The 19,206-nt window shown below is 54.8% G+C and overlaps 6 protein-coding genes across 6 annotated transcripts; 5 read left to right on the forward strand and 1 right to left on the reverse strand.

Annotated features, from left to right (window-relative positions):
* Positions 1–440: 440 nt before the first annotated feature.
* Positions 441–2,722, forward strand: J4E79_009691 (uncharacterized protein; the record flags this gene model as incomplete). The annotated part of the gene is made up of 2 exons (XM_049358534.1): positions 441–947; positions 1,034–2,722. 2 exons carry the CDS (start codon positions 441–443, stop codon positions 2,720–2,722), a joined length of 2,196 nt encoding a protein of 731 aa, XP_049207004.1.
* Positions 2,723–3,325: 603 nt separating this feature from the next.
* Positions 3,326–4,879, forward strand: J4E79_009692 (uncharacterized protein; the record flags this gene model as incomplete). The annotated part of the gene is made up of 5 exons (XM_049358535.1): positions 3,326–3,432; positions 3,550–3,832; positions 3,887–4,201; positions 4,249–4,612; positions 4,668–4,879. The coding sequence occupies 5 exons, from the start codon at positions 3,326–3,328 to the stop codon at positions 4,877–4,879; spliced, it is 1,281 nt and encodes a 426-aa protein (XP_049207005.1).
* A 2,236-nt stretch (positions 4,880–7,115) lies between these two features.
* On the reverse strand, positions 7,116–11,045 carry J4E79_009693 (uncharacterized protein; the record flags this gene model as incomplete). Its single annotated transcript, XM_049358536.1, has 2 exons — positions 7,116–8,518; positions 8,543–11,045. The coding sequence occupies 2 exons, from the start codon at positions 11,043–11,045 to the stop codon at positions 7,116–7,118; spliced, it is 3,906 nt and encodes a 1,301-aa protein (XP_049207006.1).
* Positions 11,046–12,416: 1,371 nt separating this feature from the next.
* Positions 12,417–13,970, forward strand: RVB2 (RuvB-like protein 2; the record flags this gene model as incomplete). The annotated part of the gene is made up of 4 exons (XM_049358537.1): positions 12,417–12,425; positions 12,473–12,919; positions 12,968–13,828; positions 13,878–13,970. 4 exons carry the CDS (start codon positions 12,417–12,419, stop codon positions 13,968–13,970), a joined length of 1,410 nt encoding a protein of 469 aa, XP_049207007.1.
* A 1,311-nt stretch (positions 13,971–15,281) lies between these two features.
* On the forward strand, positions 15,282–16,359 carry J4E79_009695 (uncharacterized protein; the record flags this gene model as incomplete). The annotated part of the gene is made up of 4 exons (XM_049358538.1): positions 15,282–15,451; positions 15,522–15,699; positions 15,748–16,178; positions 16,230–16,359. 4 exons carry the CDS (start codon positions 15,282–15,284, stop codon positions 16,357–16,359), a joined length of 909 nt encoding a protein of 302 aa, XP_049207008.1.
* Positions 16,360–16,847: 488 nt separating this feature from the next.
* J4E79_009696 (uncharacterized protein) lies at positions 16,848–17,909 on the forward strand (the record flags this gene model as incomplete). Its single annotated transcript, XM_049358539.1, has 1 exon — positions 16,848–17,909. One exon carries the CDS (start codon positions 16,848–16,850, stop codon positions 17,907–17,909), a length of 1,062 nt encoding a protein of 353 aa, XP_049207009.1.
* Positions 17,910–19,206: the final 1,297 nt, after the last annotated feature.

The following is a 19,206-nucleotide window of genomic DNA, read 5'->3' on the forward strand; positions in this document are numbered from 1 at the left end:
GGCGCGCGACGGCTACCAGGGACGACGCGATAGCGCACAAGCAGAAAGCGCTCAGCCGGCGAGATGCTGAATCGCAACTTTCTGCGAGGCTTACTGTGCAGCAATGCGAACACGACGGACACCCCACACTCCTGACGGGTGTGTGCAGGCAAAGGTGTGTTGTGGCATGTGTCACGTGCACGGGCGACAGGGCTAAGCCGCATCGGCTGGCGGATCCCGGATGATCTCATTGATGGCCTCTTACCTCCGAAGGCCGCATGCATCGACATTTCACTATCGCAACACTCACTCTCAGTCCTCACACTTCTGACTCACACTTTGACCTGCCCCATGCACCTCCGCGACTGCGTCAGAGGGCTTAGGAGCCCCTTATAGGCAGGACTCACGGCCAATCAGTCTGCGAGCTTATCCCATAGTCACTGGACCCTCCCTTGTACGACATGGCCGTCACACTGAAGCGCAAACGCGGCGCAGTCTCGTATAAAGAGCCGAGCAGCGACGAAGATCTCTCCGAAGGCTCCGGCTATGAGCAAACGACCAGAAAGCGCACTGTCCCTACTCGACGATCAACTCGCCGCCCACCAGCCGACGATGAAGCCGCCAGCGAAAGCGATCACTCTCCGCCAGAACCTGCCCCTATCAGACAGCAACGCGGCTCACGCAGCTCACGGATTCGAGGTGCCCCACGGATATCATACAAAGATGTCAGCTCAGACGAGGAAGACGAAGAGGACCCCGATGCCGACTTCGAGCTGGAGGAAGAGCGCGTCATGACAGTGAGGACAAGGTCGCGTCCAGTTGCAGCGCCATCACCCCGACCAGAGAAGACAGGAGGCGCCAAAAGGAGTAGATCGCGGCGGAAAGTTGTCATAGGCGCACCGCTGAAGCCAAATAACGAGGCTCAAGTCGAGCGCAAGACGACTATCCCCTCTGATGGACACAAGCCGGTATGTCTTCTGTACCCGATGGATCGATCAATGCTAATTCTCATGTTCAGGCCTGGGCTTCCCTGCCATATCACGTACTCCTCCAGATCTTCGTGTACGCCTCCCATCCGCTCCACGACGAGAACATGAAGCCTACCGCAGCGATACCGTGGCTAGTACAGATGGCCAGGATGTGCTCAACCTTTACGAAGCCGGCTCTGACGGCTCTGTATCGTAACCCACCCATATTCGCCATCAGACAGACGCGCAAAGACCTCGTTCACCATCTGATCACTCCTCCACCAGGGGCTCACGATGACTATCGGGTCATGGTCAAAAGATTGGAGCTGGATGCTACACAGATGACTGCTTTGACGGATCACGCAAACAGCGTTGCCGATCTTGCAGCCCTGGTTCGGTCACTGACGACACTGCGGGAGATTGACATCTTTGATCCCATGGATCGGCCACCCTTTCGCCCGCGGCTTAGGCGACTTCGGCGCTGGGTATATCCTGCCGAGCTCTTTGATGCACTTCGCCAGACTAGCCTCCGCTTGAGAAGTTGGCGATGGAACAGCACGTTCTGTAGTCAAGGACCTCTATGGATCAAGACCATCCACGAAGGAACCGCATTTCAGAGTCTCCGCGATGTGTCCTTCGTCAAATTCCACCCCGAAGTTGTTCGCGAGGACCCAGAAGAGGACGACGGTCGACCGACAGTGGAAGAACTGCTGGCATCTGCGTTGGCTGTGCTCCCCAGTCTGCGAAGCCTATCCTTCGAGACTTGCGGTGTTGTCAGCGGGCGCCTCCTCCCATTACTGCCCACTGATCTCACCAGCCTCAGCATCATCAACTGCGGCGAGCTACTCTCCGATGCATTCCAGGCTTTTCTGGCAACACATGGCTCTCACCTCGAGGAGCTGACCCTCAATCACAATCAGGCTCTCGACATGTCATTTCTAGTCGACTTGAAGCGTTCTTGCCCTAAGCTCGAGGTCCTCAGAATGGATGCTACCTACTACAGCTCCCTTGTCATGTCCTCGGATAACGAGCCTCTCTACGAGACCCTTCTTGGCGAGAACGAAATGCCCACCTGGCCAACATCACTCCGTACCCTTGACTGCCAGTACTTGCGGAACTGGAATTCGAAGTCTGCTGACAACTTCTTCAGCTCGCTCATCAACTCTGCTGAAGAACTTCCCCGGCTTCAAGAGATCACTATCATCGCAATGGTGGACACCGACTGGCGGCAGAGAGCCGAGTTCAGACAGAAGTGGACTGCCAAGTTCAGAAAGGTCTTTGCCAGGAAGTGGGAAACACCTGATCCCAGTCTTGCGTCTCTCAGAGCCTTTAGAGAATGGAAGGCTCGCGGCGACGACGGGGACAAGGTGGACTCTTTCATTGAAGGCGTCTCTGAAGAAATGGCAGAGAAGGCTGATCCGGTCATGGCAGACGACGCCGATGGTAGCGAAAGTGACGTTCCTCTGGTACCGTCACGCGTGCAGAAGCAGGATGAAGGCTGGGGTTCGAAGCGTCTTCGTTCTCGCTCAAAAGCAGCTCTAAGCTACGATGAGGAGTCCAACGAAGATGCTGCTTCGGAAGAGGAGGCGACTTCAGATGAAGAAGAGCCTTTTGTGCAAGGTCGATGCCATACCGTCATTTTCCGCATCGACAACTTCCGACCACGCGAGGAAATCTTCAACGAAGCCGACTTCCTTGACGCAGAGCCCAGTGGGGATGAGGAGTGGAACGGCAACGATAACGAAAATGACGATGGAGGCGGGTATGCGTGGTGATCCACTTTCATTAAGGAGTAATCTTGGGTGTTTGGGTTTCAGGTGCGGGTATGACGTCTTGTACAGATATGACAGGCGTCGGGCTTTGGGATTCATGCTCGGATCAAGACAGGAACTATGCATTGGGGAGGCGTTTATGTGGTTGGTTATTCAGATATCCGTGTGTTAGTATTGGGTTGCATCGGGCGCAAAGGTCGGGCTCTGGGAACCGTTTGGCAGCTGTCTCAGCCACATGTAGAAGCCAGCCATGCCAAGCGATCATCGGGTTTGCCGTGTGAATGTGATTAGCTTGTTTGTGACAGCAGCGATGCAAGGCAGCTGAAGAAACACAATTGCGCGCGAGACATGCGTCACTCGAGTGACTGCGCAAGTGCACAGCCTCGCAGAGCGTCCCAGCATCCTGGCCAATCCCCACCATGACCGCTAACAAGGACTACCCGCCCATTGCTGCTCGCACTCCTGTCATATAACCGCTGGCTGCGATGTGTTGATATTTCCGGCCGCCTCTCTTCCTATACTGAATCTCTCTTATATTCTTCCTCCTCCCTTCCTATCGCATCCCCCCTTCGTACCCCGCCATCCCCTGCTCTCCACACCAACGACATGGCGGTACCCACACCTCCCATCCCGCCTGTCTCGCCAGACTCGGGCCCTACCGACCCTACGCTCCCCAAGCTGCCCGCTGGCTGGATAGCGCAGTGGGATAACTCGTACGTCTCCCTCCCAAGCATAACAGAAGACACGCTGGCTGCCCCGCCTCCGCACCGCATGCCCCGCGACACGAAACTGACATAGACCACAGATCCCGAAAGTATTACTGTATGTAGCCTTGGCCGCATCATCGCGCGATTTATCTCTCCAACCACGCCTCGACCCGCGAACGAAGCAAAACATACTGACACCACGGCGATAGATGTCCAGATCAGCACCGGCGTCTCGCAATGGGAACTGCCCACGAGCGAAGCGCCCGTCGGCGGCTCCTCGTCCCACAGCACACCCGCGCAACAGACGAACCCATACAACGTCCCCGGCACCTCAGGCCCCGATGCAGGCGACGGACAAAGAGGCATGGGCGACGGCCCGACTGGCGACAGGGCAGGTGGATTGGGTGTACGCGATATGCTACTTGGGCATCAATCGGGCGCTGGCTGACAATGGAGATAGGGCTTTGCGATGAACGCGCTCATGGGCAACAAGCAGAGTAATAGTGGACATGGCGGCGGTGGCTCGGGAAACCTCGTCGGTCAACTCGCTGGATCGTTCCTTGGAGGTGGAAAACAACATGGTGGTTCTTCTGGGGGTCACTCTGGTGGTGGTGGTGCGGGACAGCTTGTTGGACAGCTTGCTAGTGGCCTGCTAGGTGGTGGGAAGCAGCATGGAAGTTCTGGAGGTCAACATGGCGGCAGCGCTGGCCACGCATCGAGCGGCGGTGGTGGTCTTGGAGGCATGCTTGGAAGCGTGCTTGGTGGAGGATCATCGGTATGGACATAAGCCTCGACTCAGAGAAACGCGCTGACAACATCTAGCACAACAAGCCCAACAACGGCGACTACGGCTACTCCGGTGCCTCGTCAGGCGGCACCTACACCGGCACCGCGCCGCCAACTTCCTACAACCCCAACGCTCAAGGCGGCCAATACGGCGGCGGCGCTCCAAGCCACGGTTATTCATCTCCTGGTCCTGGACAACAATACGGTCAGGGTCAAGCCCACGGAGGCTACGGCGGACAACACTCTCCGCCCCAGCAGCAGCAGCACGGCCAGCACGGCCAGCACCAAAGCTACGGCTCGCAAGCTGGATTCGGTGGACAATCAGGATACGGTGGGCCAGCACCAGGCTACGGTCAAGGACCACCAGCGGGTGGCCCACCAGGCGGCTACGGACAACAAGGTATGAACAAGATACCCACGTGGGCAAAGACACGTGAGAACTAACATTCATCTAGCTGGCTACGGAGGTCCGGCATACGGCGCGCCAACCGGTCCCTACGGCGGCGCCGCAAACTACGATAACCACCAGCACAACCAGTACGGCGGTGCTCCCACGCACGCCAACCAATACGGAGGCGGCCAACAGTATCCTCCTCCACCTGGTGGCCATCAGGCTGGGTACGGAGGCCCGCCGAGCCACCACACTCCCCAGCCGGGTTGGCAGTAAAGCTATCGCACTCGATCGGCCGAATCGTTGCGCGGTACTTGGATAAAGGATACACGGGTCTTATGTAGATTGCGGTATAGCGGTATGGCGATGAGAGAGGAACGGACGATGTTCAGTGTTTTAAACATCGTGTCTTGGCCTTGCTAGAGATACCTTTCTGAACTGTGTAGATTGAATAATCTTTGTTCTCTTCCACAGTTCTGCCTTGTGTTGTCTTGGTGATCTGGCATAGCCGTGTCCCGTGGCTCTTTGGCATCGAGGTCTTATCTTGATGGGTAGGTCTGGTCGTAATCTCGATAATCGATCGTGGCCTTCGTCTTCCTACGTCGTTTTCCCTCGCTTGGCTGGTACGAGGGCTGGTGACTGCGCGTCTCGGTGTCGTATCGAGGATTGACAATCCGACAGGTCTCTTTTCCTTGTCAACCGCGCTGTTCGCCCTCTTCCCCCCTGGCTATGCGTACATCTTCTCACATAGCCATCGCCGCGCACCACCATGCCCATCCAACTCGTATATACCATCATCCTCACATACCCTTCACCCAAACAAATCCCCTCCATCCTCACCCAAACACCCCAACACGCCCCCCTCCCCCACAACCCTCCACGCCACACCCACCCTCCCCTGTCCTTGCCCTTGCCCCTTCCCATTATTCCCCTGTCCCACCCCTTGTTCAACCCCAGGCACCTCATCCCCCTCACAACTCCCCACCCACCCACTCAAACTCGCCCGGAACCCACGCGCATCCTGCCGCGGAATCCGCACCCACACTTCCCGTCCATGTATCTTGAGTGTGTCGATGGGGATCGCGGTGCCCGTGGTACCGAGGTAGGCGCGCAGGGGGGCGGTGAGGAGGGTGGAGGTTAGGAGGGGGGAGAGGGAGGGGGAGGGTGTGGGATGAGTATTGGGGGTTGTGGGGTGAGGGGTGGTGGTGGTGGTGGAGGGAGGTAAAGAAGCGGTTCCTGGTGTGAGGAGGATGAGGTGGAAGTAGCTCCAGCTGGTTTTTCGGAACGTGGTTTGGTGGAGGATGTGGGTGGGCTTTTCGGTGGGGTTGGCGTTGCGTTTGCGCTTTTTGGTGGTTGGGGTGGGAGGTGCGGAGGGTATGCTCGTGTCTGCGTTGTTGGGGACGGGCGCGTTTGGAGATGTTGAGGTGTTTGGATCGGCGGTCGCGGAGACTGTGCGGTCTGTTTGTGTAGACATCGGGGCCATGACGAGGGTCGGTGAGCGTGCGCGTGTCTTGACTTTTCGTGTCGCAGTGTTGGAGCTCCCGAGGTATCTTGACGCGAAACTTTTGGCGGGGTTAACTAGCGCGTTTTTCTTACCTCCGGTCCTGGCGCATGCTGAAATGAAAGTAGCGAGTTCTTAAAGAGCTGTAAACAGGCACGTACCGAAAACACTTATCTTGCGGAGCTAGTGAAATTATGTACCGTGTGTACGTGTGTGGGTTGCAAGGGGTATACCTTGGATAAGGGGTGCCCTTCCCGTGGCTTGAGGCCATTCCGTTCCAAGGTTGGATAAGATTTGTACCAAGGGACGGCCCTGGCGCACAGCATTATACATAAAGCATGGGAAGGTGCTGCGTTCTTGCTCAGTTGTATTGACTACGCTGCACACGTTTTTTTCTTGACACAGTACACGACATGGTGAGAGATACATCATCATACTGGATGCGACAAAGGATGGAACGAGATTATTTCCAACATCGGCACGACAATCTTAAACCTTTCCGCATTTTATCGTACACTCGCATTACCACTACAAACGCCAAATCCTGTCCTTTTCCACATCCACCGCCACCTCTCTCCATCATAATCTCCATCATCCCCACCTTCCACACATCCGATCAGGTTCACGACCTAACATCAAACCCGCATATCCACCAAAATGCCTAGATAACTAGGACTTTTACACAATCGAAACGCCCAAATTGAATGGGACTTACATACATAAACACAGTAGTATTTGGGCACCGCTAAGAAAGAGAAGGCAGGGAAACACTTCATCAGACTTGCAAATACGCAATGAGTAGACACAAAGAAATGAGCCGCCACAGGCTATAGGGGGGGTATCATGCATGAAAATGCTCACAGTATCCGCCGGTAAAAAACGCCAGGTCGATGCGCACTTTTGTTCGGGCCGGGGGTTGGTAACACAGTAGTAAAAGGGTTGACAAGGGCCCAGGGCCTAGAAAAGAATGTTGTCGGACTTTGTACGTTGGTCGAGCGATAAGGGGGCAGCTTACTGCTTGCTCTTGCCCTTTCCTTTGGAGTTGCTGGGTTCGCCGTTGGTAGAGGGCTGGCCATGGCTGGGGAGGTAGTAGTCCCATTCCAATCTCAACGGAGCGACTGGGAGGTTCTGATTCAGGCTCTCAACGACTTGTTGGAGTTGCGAGAGGACTACGAAAGCTGTACCGATCAAGCCGAAGAACTCGCTGTTGGGCTCAATGTACGTCTTGACCGTGTTGTCGTAAGCTTCTCGCAACTCGGCGGCCGCCGTGTTGATGTCGGCGAGCTGGTCATAGATCCCTTGCTTTGCGGTGTCATGGTCACTTGAGACTCGTTTCACCTCGTTGTTGTACTTCGCTGTATCCTGCCGTAGAGCTGTGATCTTGCCCTCAACCATGCCGAAAGATGATTTCAAGTTCTCCTCGAATTCTGTACGTGCTTTCTTCTCAGAGGCAAGCTTGCCCACCACGACACGCTTGAAGTTGTCGAAGGGAACATTGTCTGGGGTAGGCGCTCGGGCAGGTGTCTGAGACAGCTCCTTAATGGACTTTTGGAGATTTCCCTCCGTAGTGTCGCGCTTGCTGCAGTCGGTGTCGAATGCTGAACGCAGGTTTTGAATGGCCTCGGAATTCGCCGTTTGAGTGTCGCTGATCTCGGATTGGAAGGCTCGCAGTGTACCCTCCAATGCAGTCACTACGTCAGCTTTTGCGAAAGTGGCCCTGTCCACATCCATTGCTTGCTTCAGGTCTTGAATAGACTTCCTGATCTTGCCCACATCGATCGCTTGCCTCAGGTCTTGGATGGACTTTCTGGTCTTAGCCTGCTCGTCAACGCGTGTGGTACGTTCAGCGTCGATGGCAGTGCGAAGCTCTCCTGTGCTGGTCAAGCGTTCTTGCTTTTCTTGACCTATTTGGGTCTGCAGTGTCTTGACAGTTGCCTGCAGGGCGTCAAGAGCCTCCGCTTTGACGAAGGGAGATGTGGCCGAGTGCAGATTCCGCAAAGAAATTTGTAATCCAGACACTGAGCCCTTGATGTTCTCGATCGTCTTGATCTGCTCATTAAGCTGTTGCTCAATCTGGTCGGCCCTATCACTCGCGATTTTTGCATCAGAGCTGGCTTGCTCGGCCTTGTCGCTCGCGGCTTTTGCGTCAGAGCTGGCTTGCTCGGCCTTGCTAGCTGCACGCATAACCTCCTCAGCCTTGTCGCTCGCGCTTCTTGCGTCAGAGCTGGATTGCTCGGCCTTGCTAGCTGCACGCATGGCCTCCTCAGCCTTGTCGCTCGCGGCGCTTGCATCAGAGCTGGCTTGATCGGCCTTGTCGCTTGCGGTTTGTGCATCAGAGCTGGCTTGCTCGGCCTTACTAGCTGCACGCATTGCCTCCTCAGCCTTGGAGATTGCCAGGCTGGCATTAGAGCTAGCTTGATCAATTTTTGTCAACGCACCCGCCATCTCGCCATGAGCCTGGATAGCCGACTGGAGTTGAGCAGCATCGGTGGCCACTTGTTTCAACTGCGGACTCATGTTGGCAATTTCGTGCAAGTGCGGAGCGATGTTCACAAGATTATGCAGTTGAGTAGCGTCCTGGTCTAGGCGGTCGAGAAGGTTCGCGCGACCCTGTATCCATCTCTGCATTTGGTGGATGTCTTCCTGGAGTCGTGGCAGACCGGGGTACATTTCGGTAAACCAGCGGACCATGCCCTGATACAAGGTGTCGGTGCTGATGTTCTCGTATCGGCTCTCCATGTTGCGTATTGCGGAGGTGAAACTATCCAGCTCTCTGTCCACCGATGCAGAGTCGGCCTTGGTCGACAGAGACGATCGCAGAGTTTCCAAACCCGTCTTCAACGACGCTACTTCTGTCGACATGGTATTGAGCCGATCTTGTTGCGCTGGGCCGAAGCCATTCTGCTGTGTAGGCGACTTTGATACTTGTTCCATCAAAGCTGATAGATTGCGGGCGTGGGTTTCCATTGTAGCAGTGACGGTACTGAGCTGCTCTTCAACCTTGCGCTTGAGTGGGTCGAATTGTTCGTTGAAGAGGGTGGGTGCGACCTCCTGTACAGCCGAGATAGTGGCATTGGTAGTGTCGAGTTCGTTGAACAGCGTTTCAATATCCCCTGTGATGCGGTTGAGATCGCTCATTTCGGAAGGCGCTGTCCTCACATCAGCTGACGACGCCGCGAAATCGGGTTCACGCGATCGATTGCGGAGAGCTTGCATCTCTCCCATACGAGTTTCCGTCAGTTTGCGAAGATCCTTAATCTCTTGAGAGAGGCGGGCGTTCACTTCGTCGACATCCCTTTCGATAGCCTTGCGCTCGCTCGTTATCAGAGCTTTGACCTTCTTTTCCGCCGCCTTTTCCAGCGTCTTGACTGAGGTCTTATCCATGATCGTGTCCGATGTCTCCACACTCTGTTCGACGCTGTCGAGCGGCCGCGCACTAGCCAGAGTGGCTTCCATGTTGTTCAGTCGCTCGAAGATTGTCTTAGTCTGGGTCGTCAGGCCACCGGTGCCGTCAACAATTTTGCGAAGCTTCTGCAGTGATTCCTTGAGCAGCGGTACCTCTGTATCTGCATTGGTCACCGGTGGAGTGATTGGAGCAGGAGAAGAAGGCGCAACAGTTGTCCCAACTTTCTTAAAGTGAGGGCCTCGTGCAGCCTTTTCTAGTTCATCGACGCGACCCGGAAGCTTCTCTGTAAGACGTGCAGTTTTCTCCAGCTCGCTGAGGCGAGTAGGGAGCCTTCCCAACTCAGCTTGGGTAACATTGCTCTGCAAGTTCGCAACCCTTTGAGACAGGGTGAGGTTTGTCTTCTTGTAGTCGTTCTTGATAGGTCCAATGTACGTATCAATTTCGTTCAAAAGATCGTCGTACTTGTCCCGAAGGGTTCTGAGATCCTCTTCCGCATCCTTCAGGTCCTTGTGCATAGCCTCGGCCTCTTCCCGGTCCTCGACAAGATCATCACGATATTTATCCACCCTGTTCTTGAGCTTCTCTACCTTCTCTACCACATCTTTCAGTCTGTTGACACCATCTGGGCTGAGCTCGTCTTCTATGTCCTCGATTCTCTTCTGCAGACGGCCGGCCTTTGCGTACGTCTTGTCGTCGTTTGTCTCAACTGCTTTGATCTTGTCGCTCAAAGCGTTGAGTTGATCAGAGAAGTTCTTACTCTCAACGGTCTCCTTGAAAGTCTGGAGGCTGAGAATCACGTCCTGGTGGTTGGTGATGCGTTCGGAAAGCTGGCTGTTCACATCCTTGATTTTGTCGTTTAGGTTCTTGGCTGTTGCTCTGGTCTCGGCCGTGATAAGCTCTCTGACAGTGTGTTCGGATAGTGGTGTAGGCTGCGCGTTTTTCCACGTCTTCAGACTTTCAACTTCAGTCTTCTGTAGTGCTGTCGCCATCTTCAGCTCCGTGATAAGATTCGCCTGCTGTGAAGAGGTAGTTCTAAGACCATCGAGCCTGTCGGATAGCGGCTTCAGCTGCGATTCCCCGAGGGTGTCAGAACCGTTCGACTCTGGTCCCGCCTGATGAGTAGTTCGCTTGCTCTCTACTGCAGCTAAGCGTTCTGGCACAGTTTTCAGGTCCTGCAACTCCTGTCGTAAGCTTGGAAGTTCGGCAGCCGAAAGCTCTAATGCTTCTAATCGGGTTGCTAGAGGCTTGGCCGCGGCGTTTACAATGTTGAGGGTCTCTGTTTTGTTCGTGAGGCTATCAACGCGAGTAGACAATCCCTCCACCTGTACCAGCCTGAGCGCGAGATCATTATGCTCCTCCTCTCGCGCCTTGTTGATTTCAAGTAGCTCCTTCTTGATATCATCACGCTCCTTCTTAAGGTTCGCAATGTCCAATGCCTGAGTCTTGAGCTTAACATCAACGGACGTGCTGACAGTGATGGTAGTCTGCTGCGCAAGAGCTCTCTTCCTATCTTTCAGCTTGCGTAAAGATTGCATGGTGAATGGAGAGTTGCTCGTGGTAGCACTAGTTACATCCTGTTGTTGAAGAACGCCTGGATCTGGTGTTGGCAGCATTGAAGGCGCAGGAGGGGCATGATGTGTAGGCGTCGATGCTCCACTGCTTAAACTACTAGGTGATAGAACTCGCACATTCTGACGCGGCCTACGGTAGTCAGAAGCTAGTCTTGGGCCGGTAGGTACATTGGTTAATCCAGCAAAAGAGCTTTTTCTAGATGGTGGAGGGCTCGGGATCCTGGAGACTGCTGAGTTGGCGTACTATTCTGTGTCAGCATACATCATCAGAGGGAGGAAATTTTATCTGACCCTATCTTGTAACGCCGACCGCGAGTCTGGCGGACGACTTCGCTTGTCTGGAGGGCTCTCGCCACGGGCTTGAGGCTCCAGCGGACGTTTCCAAACGCGCGAGCTCATTGAATCGCTGAGCGCGGGCGAGTATGCAGTTGGGATTTGAGTACGTGGACTATACCATATGTTAGTATATACACTATACCGGACTGGGGTCTTAGCAGGTGAATGTGCCTCTGCACGGTCCCCCTACGATGAAGTTCGTGTTGCTACGTCGTCCCCCAAATACCAAAATATGTCCTGGAGTTAGAGACAGTGGGTTGTTGTAGCTTTAATACATGATAATATGCCTCCAGGACTATCTTGGGATTTTGAGTCGACTGAGAGAACGCGAGCTTCATCGTAGCGTGTCTCAGATAGCAAACGCAGGAGATAAGACGGCGAGAGCCTGATGTCTGGAATTTCAAAGCGCCATGCGGAGTGCACTCTTGGTGGGGTAATGAAGATAGCCAGCTCAAGTGCTTGCTTTTTGTCTTCTGAGCTAGAATGACGGACCGCAGGTGTGAGGAGCAGTGGCAAGACTGCGTAGAGGGGTGGGAGTGTGGGGCAGGGAACAACATACCTGTCAGTGAAGGCGCGATTACCAGCACTTGTTGAGATGCTGGGGACTTGGGGCCGGCCAGACATCTCGCGGTGTACGAGGTGAGGTGAGAGGGTCGAGCGCGGGAGCCGCTACTGCACGCAACCAATGAGATTGAGGGCAGGAGCAGCGCGATGGATGGAGGAAAAGGAGAAACAGGACAAAGAAAGAAAATTCGAGAGTTTAAATAGTGCGCAGGGAATTTGCTAGCTGCCTTTGGGATTATGGCCAGCTGGCAAGTGATAGGTCGGGGATGCGGTCGTTCCAAGGGTCGAGGGGGCAGTCGCGTCGACGCGCCCAATGGAACTAAATAGCAAACGGCCGATAAGCGGGCCCGTGCGTCGTAACTGGAGCTTCCTCTGCGCGTCCGCGAAATGTCGCTGTCGCATACCGCCGCCTAAATTACCACACCGCACATCATCATGGCCATGGTAAGTGAGGGACGTGACTTGGAAATCATGTGACTAACAACACGCAGCCCATTACCACCATCGCCGAGAGCAAGGAGCTCCGCGGCCTCAATCTCATCGCGGCGCATTCTCACATTCGCGGTCTCGGCGTCGATGATGACACGCTCGAGCCCAAGGTGTCGTCGCAGGGCCTCGTCGGCCAGGAGAAGGCACGCAAGGCGGCAGCCGTGATACTGAAGATGGCACGAGATGGCAAGATTGCCGGTCGCGCAGTCCTGATTGCAGGCCCGCCCAGCACAGGAAAGACGGCCATCGCAATGGGGATGGCGCAGTCGCTGGGCCCCGACGTGCCCTTTACCATGCTCGCCTCGTCGGAGATCTTCTCGCTGGAGATGTCCAAGACCGAGGCGCTCACACAGGCCTTCCGAAAGTCGATTGGCGTGCGGATAACAGAGGAGAGCGAGGTCATTGAGGGCGAGGTGGTCGAGATACAGATTGACCGCAGCGTCACAGGCGTGAGTACGAGGTTGATTGCGCGACGAGGCGATACTGACTGTGAGTAGAGCAACAAGCAGGGTAAACTCACCATCAAGACGACCGACATGGAGACCGTCTACGACATGGGCACCAAGATGATCGACGCAATGACCAAGGAAAAGGTCATGGCTGGCGACATCATCTCCATCGACAAGGCCTCGGGCAAGATTACCAAGCTCGGCCGCTCGTACACGCGCTCCCGAGACTACGACGCAATGGGAATCGACACCAAATTCGTACAGTGTCCCGAAGGCGAGCTGCAACAACGGCGCGAGGTGGTACACACGGTCAGCTTGCACGAGATTGATGTGATCAACTCGCGGACCCAGGGCTTCTTAGCGCTCTTCTCTGGTGACACAGGCGAGATCCGCAGCGAGGTGCGAGACCAGATCAACACCAAGGTCGCAGAGTGGAAAGAGGAGGGCAAGGCGACCATCGTGCCGGGTGTGCTGTTCATCGACGAGGTCCACATGCTCGACATTGAATGCTTCTCGTTTGTTAACCGCGCGCTCGAGGATGAGCTGGCACCGATTGTCATCATGGCTAGCAACAGAGGAAACACACAGATACGGGGAACAGACTACAGGTCACCGCACGGACTGCCGCTCGACTTCTTAGACCGCGTGGTCATTGTCAGTACCCACGCATACAACGCGGAGGAGATGCAGCAGATCATCTCGATACGAGCGCAAGAGGAGGAGGTCGATGTGTCTCCAGATGCTTTGGCGCTGCTCACAAAGATTGGCCAGGAGACTGGATTGCGATACGCAAGCAACCTGATCACGACCTCCGACCTAATACGCAAGAAGAGAAATGGGCCAGAGGTCACCATCGAAGACGTGCAGCGAAGCTTTGCCCTCTTCTACGATCCCACAAGAAGTGTCAAGGTAAGTTCTCATACTACCAGCTATCAAACCTTGCTAACACCACGAATAGTTCGTCTCCGACTCGGAACAGCGTTTAATCGGCGATGCGGGCGCCGTCTCCTTTGCGATCCCCAACGGCGCGGAAGCGATGGACGTCTCATAGACGGATGTTATACAATCTCACGGCGTACAAAGGTTCGAATGGGTCCAGCGTTTGCTCAAGGGTCAGCGAGTTGCTGTAGGCATAGCGAAAAGTCTGGAAATGTAATACTACACATGCGTGCATAGTCTGCCATCTTGCGCTGAATATGTTGCAAGTGACTGTGAGTATGACGATGGAAGTATAACCATAGCCTACTCTGTACTCAGAGCGGCACAGTCTGCTATTATAGTCATACAGGATGGTCCGTGGGTCATCTCAATTTATATCGTACCGCAGCCTTGCATTTCGGGGTAAAGCAGATTGGCGAACCGCACTTCCGGACCATGTATCCTCGCACGTAGGGAAATTGTACGCGTCTACGAAACTGTGGCGTCAAACATGTACGCGTTGGTAGAACGTTGTACGAGCCTAAGGAACTATGTTTATCCATGTCTGCAGGTAGTTCGCGAAGGATTCGTACATTCGTATTTAAAGCGCAGATGCTGACGAGGCCACCTGTGTAAAGGCGCCTAGTGAAGAATGCTTTCCCGCTTCCAGTAACTGCGCATGCGACTTCATTATTGGCATACGCAGGCCCTGCATGACGACTTCAGTTCTCAGAAAGGACAGTGACGAAAGATCATCGTGAAATGGAGACGTCGGGCCATCTGATTTGTTCGGCGCAGACTCACCAGCCACAGCTGCCGCCGCCACGCCATACCAACGGCGACAACGGCCGGCAAACTGCAGCCGCCATCCGAAACCCGACCCAAACCAAATCTTGGAAAGCTTAACCACGCAACGCCGCGTGTCACTGGACGACGTCTCCTGTCAAGCTCGCCAAATACCCATGATACCCCGGAAAACCGGCACACCTGTAACCAGCAAGGGGAATGGGAGCGCGAATGAGTTTACGTAGCACAAGGCTACTGTGGAGGAGCAAGTGGGCGGCACCAGGCACAGGCTCAGGCTGGCAACCTGTCGCGTGCGCGTCATGAAGCCTTTTGACTCCCCTCCCGCACGCTGTGACCCCATGGTTGGCCCCCATTGCGCTTCTCTTATCTTCTCTGTCCCGCCTGCGGTTGCTTCTTCTTCACTGACGTTATACGCGCCTTCCCTGCCCCACCGCTGTCGATCGCTGAACTTTGAGCACGCGATCACCTTCCCGAAACGCTGCGCTTACCTTTGTTCGGTTCTACCTTGGAGTTTTGGACGATCATAATAACATCATACGGCAAGTGTTCGTTACTGTTGGCGCCCTTTCGTCTCGTTGTCTTTGAGACGGTATACCTATCTGGATTGGAAGCCTGAAGTGGAGTCCTCGCCTCAGCCATGCGGTTACTGAAATGCGCTGCCGCCTTTGCAACCGCGACACTCTTCGCCTCTTCACTAGCCACACCGACGCCACTCAACCGACATCAAGGAGGAGACAACTTGGCCGATCGTATTGAAAGCAGGAAAGGTAAGAAGAAGCCTGATACCAAGTACTTTCATGAGCCCGGGTAAGTCATCATGACCTTGCAACTCGCGATGTCATTGCAGCCTGTAGCATGTTCGCTGACACCCCTCCAGAGGCAGTATTACGCTCGGCCACTATGACAAGCGCTTTTTCAAGGGCATCGTCTCCGACGAGGAGCGAACGGATACGCAATCGCACATGGTCCGCGCCTACCTGAACTTCTTCCGCGAAAACGAACTGGATACCTGGATAGCACACGGGACGTTGCTCGGTTGGTGGTGGAATGGAAAGGTGAGTCTTGCTTCCAGCTGTGTGCGATACGTGCTAACGCCTCTGCAGCGTCTTCCATGGGACTTCGATCTAGACACTCAGGTGTCCGACAGCACACTCCAACACCTCGGCGCAGTACACAACCAGACTCGATACCACTACACTTCCTACGATGGTGCCGTCCAGCGCGAATATCTCCTCGACGTCAACCCGTGGATCTGGGAGCGCGAGCGTGGCGATGGCATGAACATTATCGATGCGCGATGGATCGACCTGCGCAACGGCCTGTTCATTGACATCACCGGATTGAGCGAGACACATCCAGACAAGAACCCGGGGCAGTGGGTTTGCAAGAACTACCACCGGTATGACACCTCGGAGCTGTATCCCATGCGGGAGACTATGTTCGAGGGCGTTCCGGCGAAGGTGCCGTACAACTACGACAAGATACTCGTGGACGAGTACAAGGAGAAGGCACTGATAGAAACGAACTTTCATGGGTAAGCGGAGTCACTCTCACGCATGGACAGGTCATAACTAACGACGCGTAGACACCGATGGGATCCTGATGTCAAAGAATGGGTGAAGAATGAGGAGACACTAAAGAAGGAGGAGGAAGAGCGCAAGAAGAAAGAAGAAGAGGAGAAGAAGAAGGTGGAGGAAGAGTCAAAACTGGATTAGTATTCCAGCTGGCCGTAATGCAGGTGGTGTCGATGGCTTATACTGGGTTATAGCCCAGGCATTGCCAGCGTATGTTTCTAGTACACGCTTTATTGATACCCGGCGACGTTGAATTTAAGTAGCAGATGTAACGATTATTGATCAGTGAGCACGGGAACAAGCGAGTGAGATTCCCTGGTTACCAAGATCTACGAGTGTGGCAGTGTGCTCAACGGCCCGATGGCGATGGTGGTGAATAGTCAACAGCATGGCTGAGCATCGGAGTTTAGTGATGACAAATTCCGATGGCGACCCCGTCATCTCGTGGAAGCCTTGCAGAACGTCACCGAAACCACGCATGGCTAGAGCTCGGCCACATGCTGCGAAGCTTTATATCTTAATCACCACTAACCTCGTCACTTACTTTGTATACTAGATCGCGCCTAGAAATCATCCAACCGTCCGCACCGCCTGAACATCCTCTCGCCACCACCTACAACGCTTCCACAATGACAGAAGCCGACATCACGCCTGCGCCTCCGCCCTCCAGCTCCGACATCGAAATAACTCTCACCCACCACGGCAAAGCAATCACACTATCCTTCGCCCAAGATGCCACAATCTCCGACCTCTCCGAACGCGTTGCAAATGACCTGTCAATACCGCCCTCCAACCAAAAGTTCCTCGTAGGCGGCAAGATCGGACTCCAAAAACCACCCTTCAAGAACGCCTCGTTACCACTCACTGAGCTCGTCGGCAAGAAGACAACCCTCATGGGCAGCACCACCGAAGCCGTCTCCTCCCTCAACAACACCATATCTGCCGCCTCCGCGCCCCGGCGCCCCGGTCCCATCAAAGCCGCCCTGCCAGCGCGCAACCGCGATTACAGGAAGATACAAGAGGAGGCGCAATACACGTTCCACACACTACGGCCGCTGCCATATCTACCGAATCCAGATCGTTCGTTACGCTTCCTCCAACGGCTTCGAGACGACGCGGGGATCAAAGCAGCAATGCGCACGCACAAGTTTAGTGTTCCGCTGCTTACGGAGATGGATCCAGCCATGCACACTACAATGGAAAGTCGGACACTGGGCCTCAACCGCAACCAAGGCGAGGTCATCGAGTTGCGGCTCCGCACAGATGCTTACGACGGGTACCGCGATTACAAGACGATAAGGAACACGCTGTGCCATGAGCTGGCGCATAATGTCTGGGGCCCTCACGACCGCAACTTCTGGAACTTGTGCAAGCAGATTGAACGCGAGGTTGCGAGGGATGATTGGAAGAGTGGCGGGAGGAGTGTGGGGAACGACGAGTTTTATAATCCAGGGGATGAGGGGGCGGGGGAGGTGCATGATCATGGGGGGTGGACTGGGGGTGAGTTTACGCTGGGGAGTGCTGGTGGTGGGGAGGGGAAGGTCGGTGAGAGTGGTAATAGTAGTGGTGGTGCGACGGGTGGGCTGAGTAGGAGGGAGGTGCTTGCGAAGGCGGCGGAGGAGAGGTTTAAGAGGACGAAGGAGGTTGAGAAGGAGGAGCGTGCTGAGGGAAGTGGAAGTAGTGGAGCTTGATTGCTGTGCAGCGAGCTTGAGGGCAGTGGATGTGCGCGTATACCCTTTTGATTGCGCATTTGTACTTGTGGATAGAAGAGGCTGTATGTATCATCATTCCGCTTCTTGCATTGCATTATTACGTCTAAACATGTCCATATCTCAACACCTAGGTTTGGTGACTGCGAGTCTTGGGGGTTTATATTGTCACACGCAGCCAATGGCGCACCCAGGAAGACCGTAATGTCGATCCATGCCTTCGGATAGGAGGAAGCTGTAAGCTTTGTTTACCCCATCTTTACCCCAACTTTTAGCGCTGCCGCCAGTAGGTGCAGCCGATGACCTCCGCTTTTGCGTTGGCATCGCAGCTTCCTTTCTCTTCACTATACCTAGGTACGCTTTGATCGTGAAGCTTCCTCCTCCTTTTGATTTCAACCATCCGACACAAACTACCTGTCTACCCCGATCGCCGCCTCGCCATCGATACCAAGACACCAACCATCCCGAGGTTCTCATTCCTGTCGCCGTCTACTCCTCACGCGCGATGTACTTCGTCATCTTCGCCCTCCTCATAGCCGCAGCCTGGGCGACCGTCGGTGTCTTGCTTGCGAAATGGCTTAAACAATCCGGTCACGCGAGGCCGTTTAAAGGAAGGGATTGGGATAGTCGCGAGCTTTATGGCGGGGGCTCGGGGTATGGGCGCGATATTGGGCTTGGGGGACAGTCGAGTCAAGGGAGGGGGCAGGGGGGCAGGGAGAGGGGTGTTGGGGTTCCGCTGACGGGGGTGGGGAGGGTTAAGGGGTTTTAGGATAATGGAGAGATGTGAGGAGAGTCGAGATGGGAAGAGATGAATAGCAGAGACGGGTGAAGATGGTGAGGTGTGGAAAGATGAGGGATTGGTAAGAAGATACGTCCTATCTGGTGACGGTTCATGGCTGACATCCCGCAGACTGACCGTCAACACTTTCGCAATCTACCGACCGCGGTACTGAGGCTTAACTACCCCAAAAGATGAAGCCGGACATCTTCCCATCTTTGGTCGGCTAGCTTTCGCATAGCGTCGGTGCTGTTAGCAGATGGGTTTAGCGGGCCTTTTTTGTTCGCACGCAACTACTACGCACTTCACGCCGCCAACGCCAACGCGTGTGTTCGGTGCGGATGGCGAGATCGAGCTTCTATATGCTCAAACTGGCCGCTTCGACCGAACCCCTAGTTTGAGCATATAGAAACTCAGCATCGTCATCCGCATGGAATGCACGCGGTCTCTCGACACTGTTCGAATCATTACGTCCTTTGTTCATTGTCTTCTCAACTTGAA

This window comes from Alternaria viburni (assembly GCF_023758015.1).
Source record: "Alternaria viburni strain BMP 2772 chromosome Unknown scaffold_26, whole genome shotgun sequence".
NCBI classification, from domain to species: domain Eukaryota; kingdom Fungi; phylum Ascomycota; class Dothideomycetes; order Pleosporales; family Pleosporaceae; genus Alternaria; species Alternaria viburni.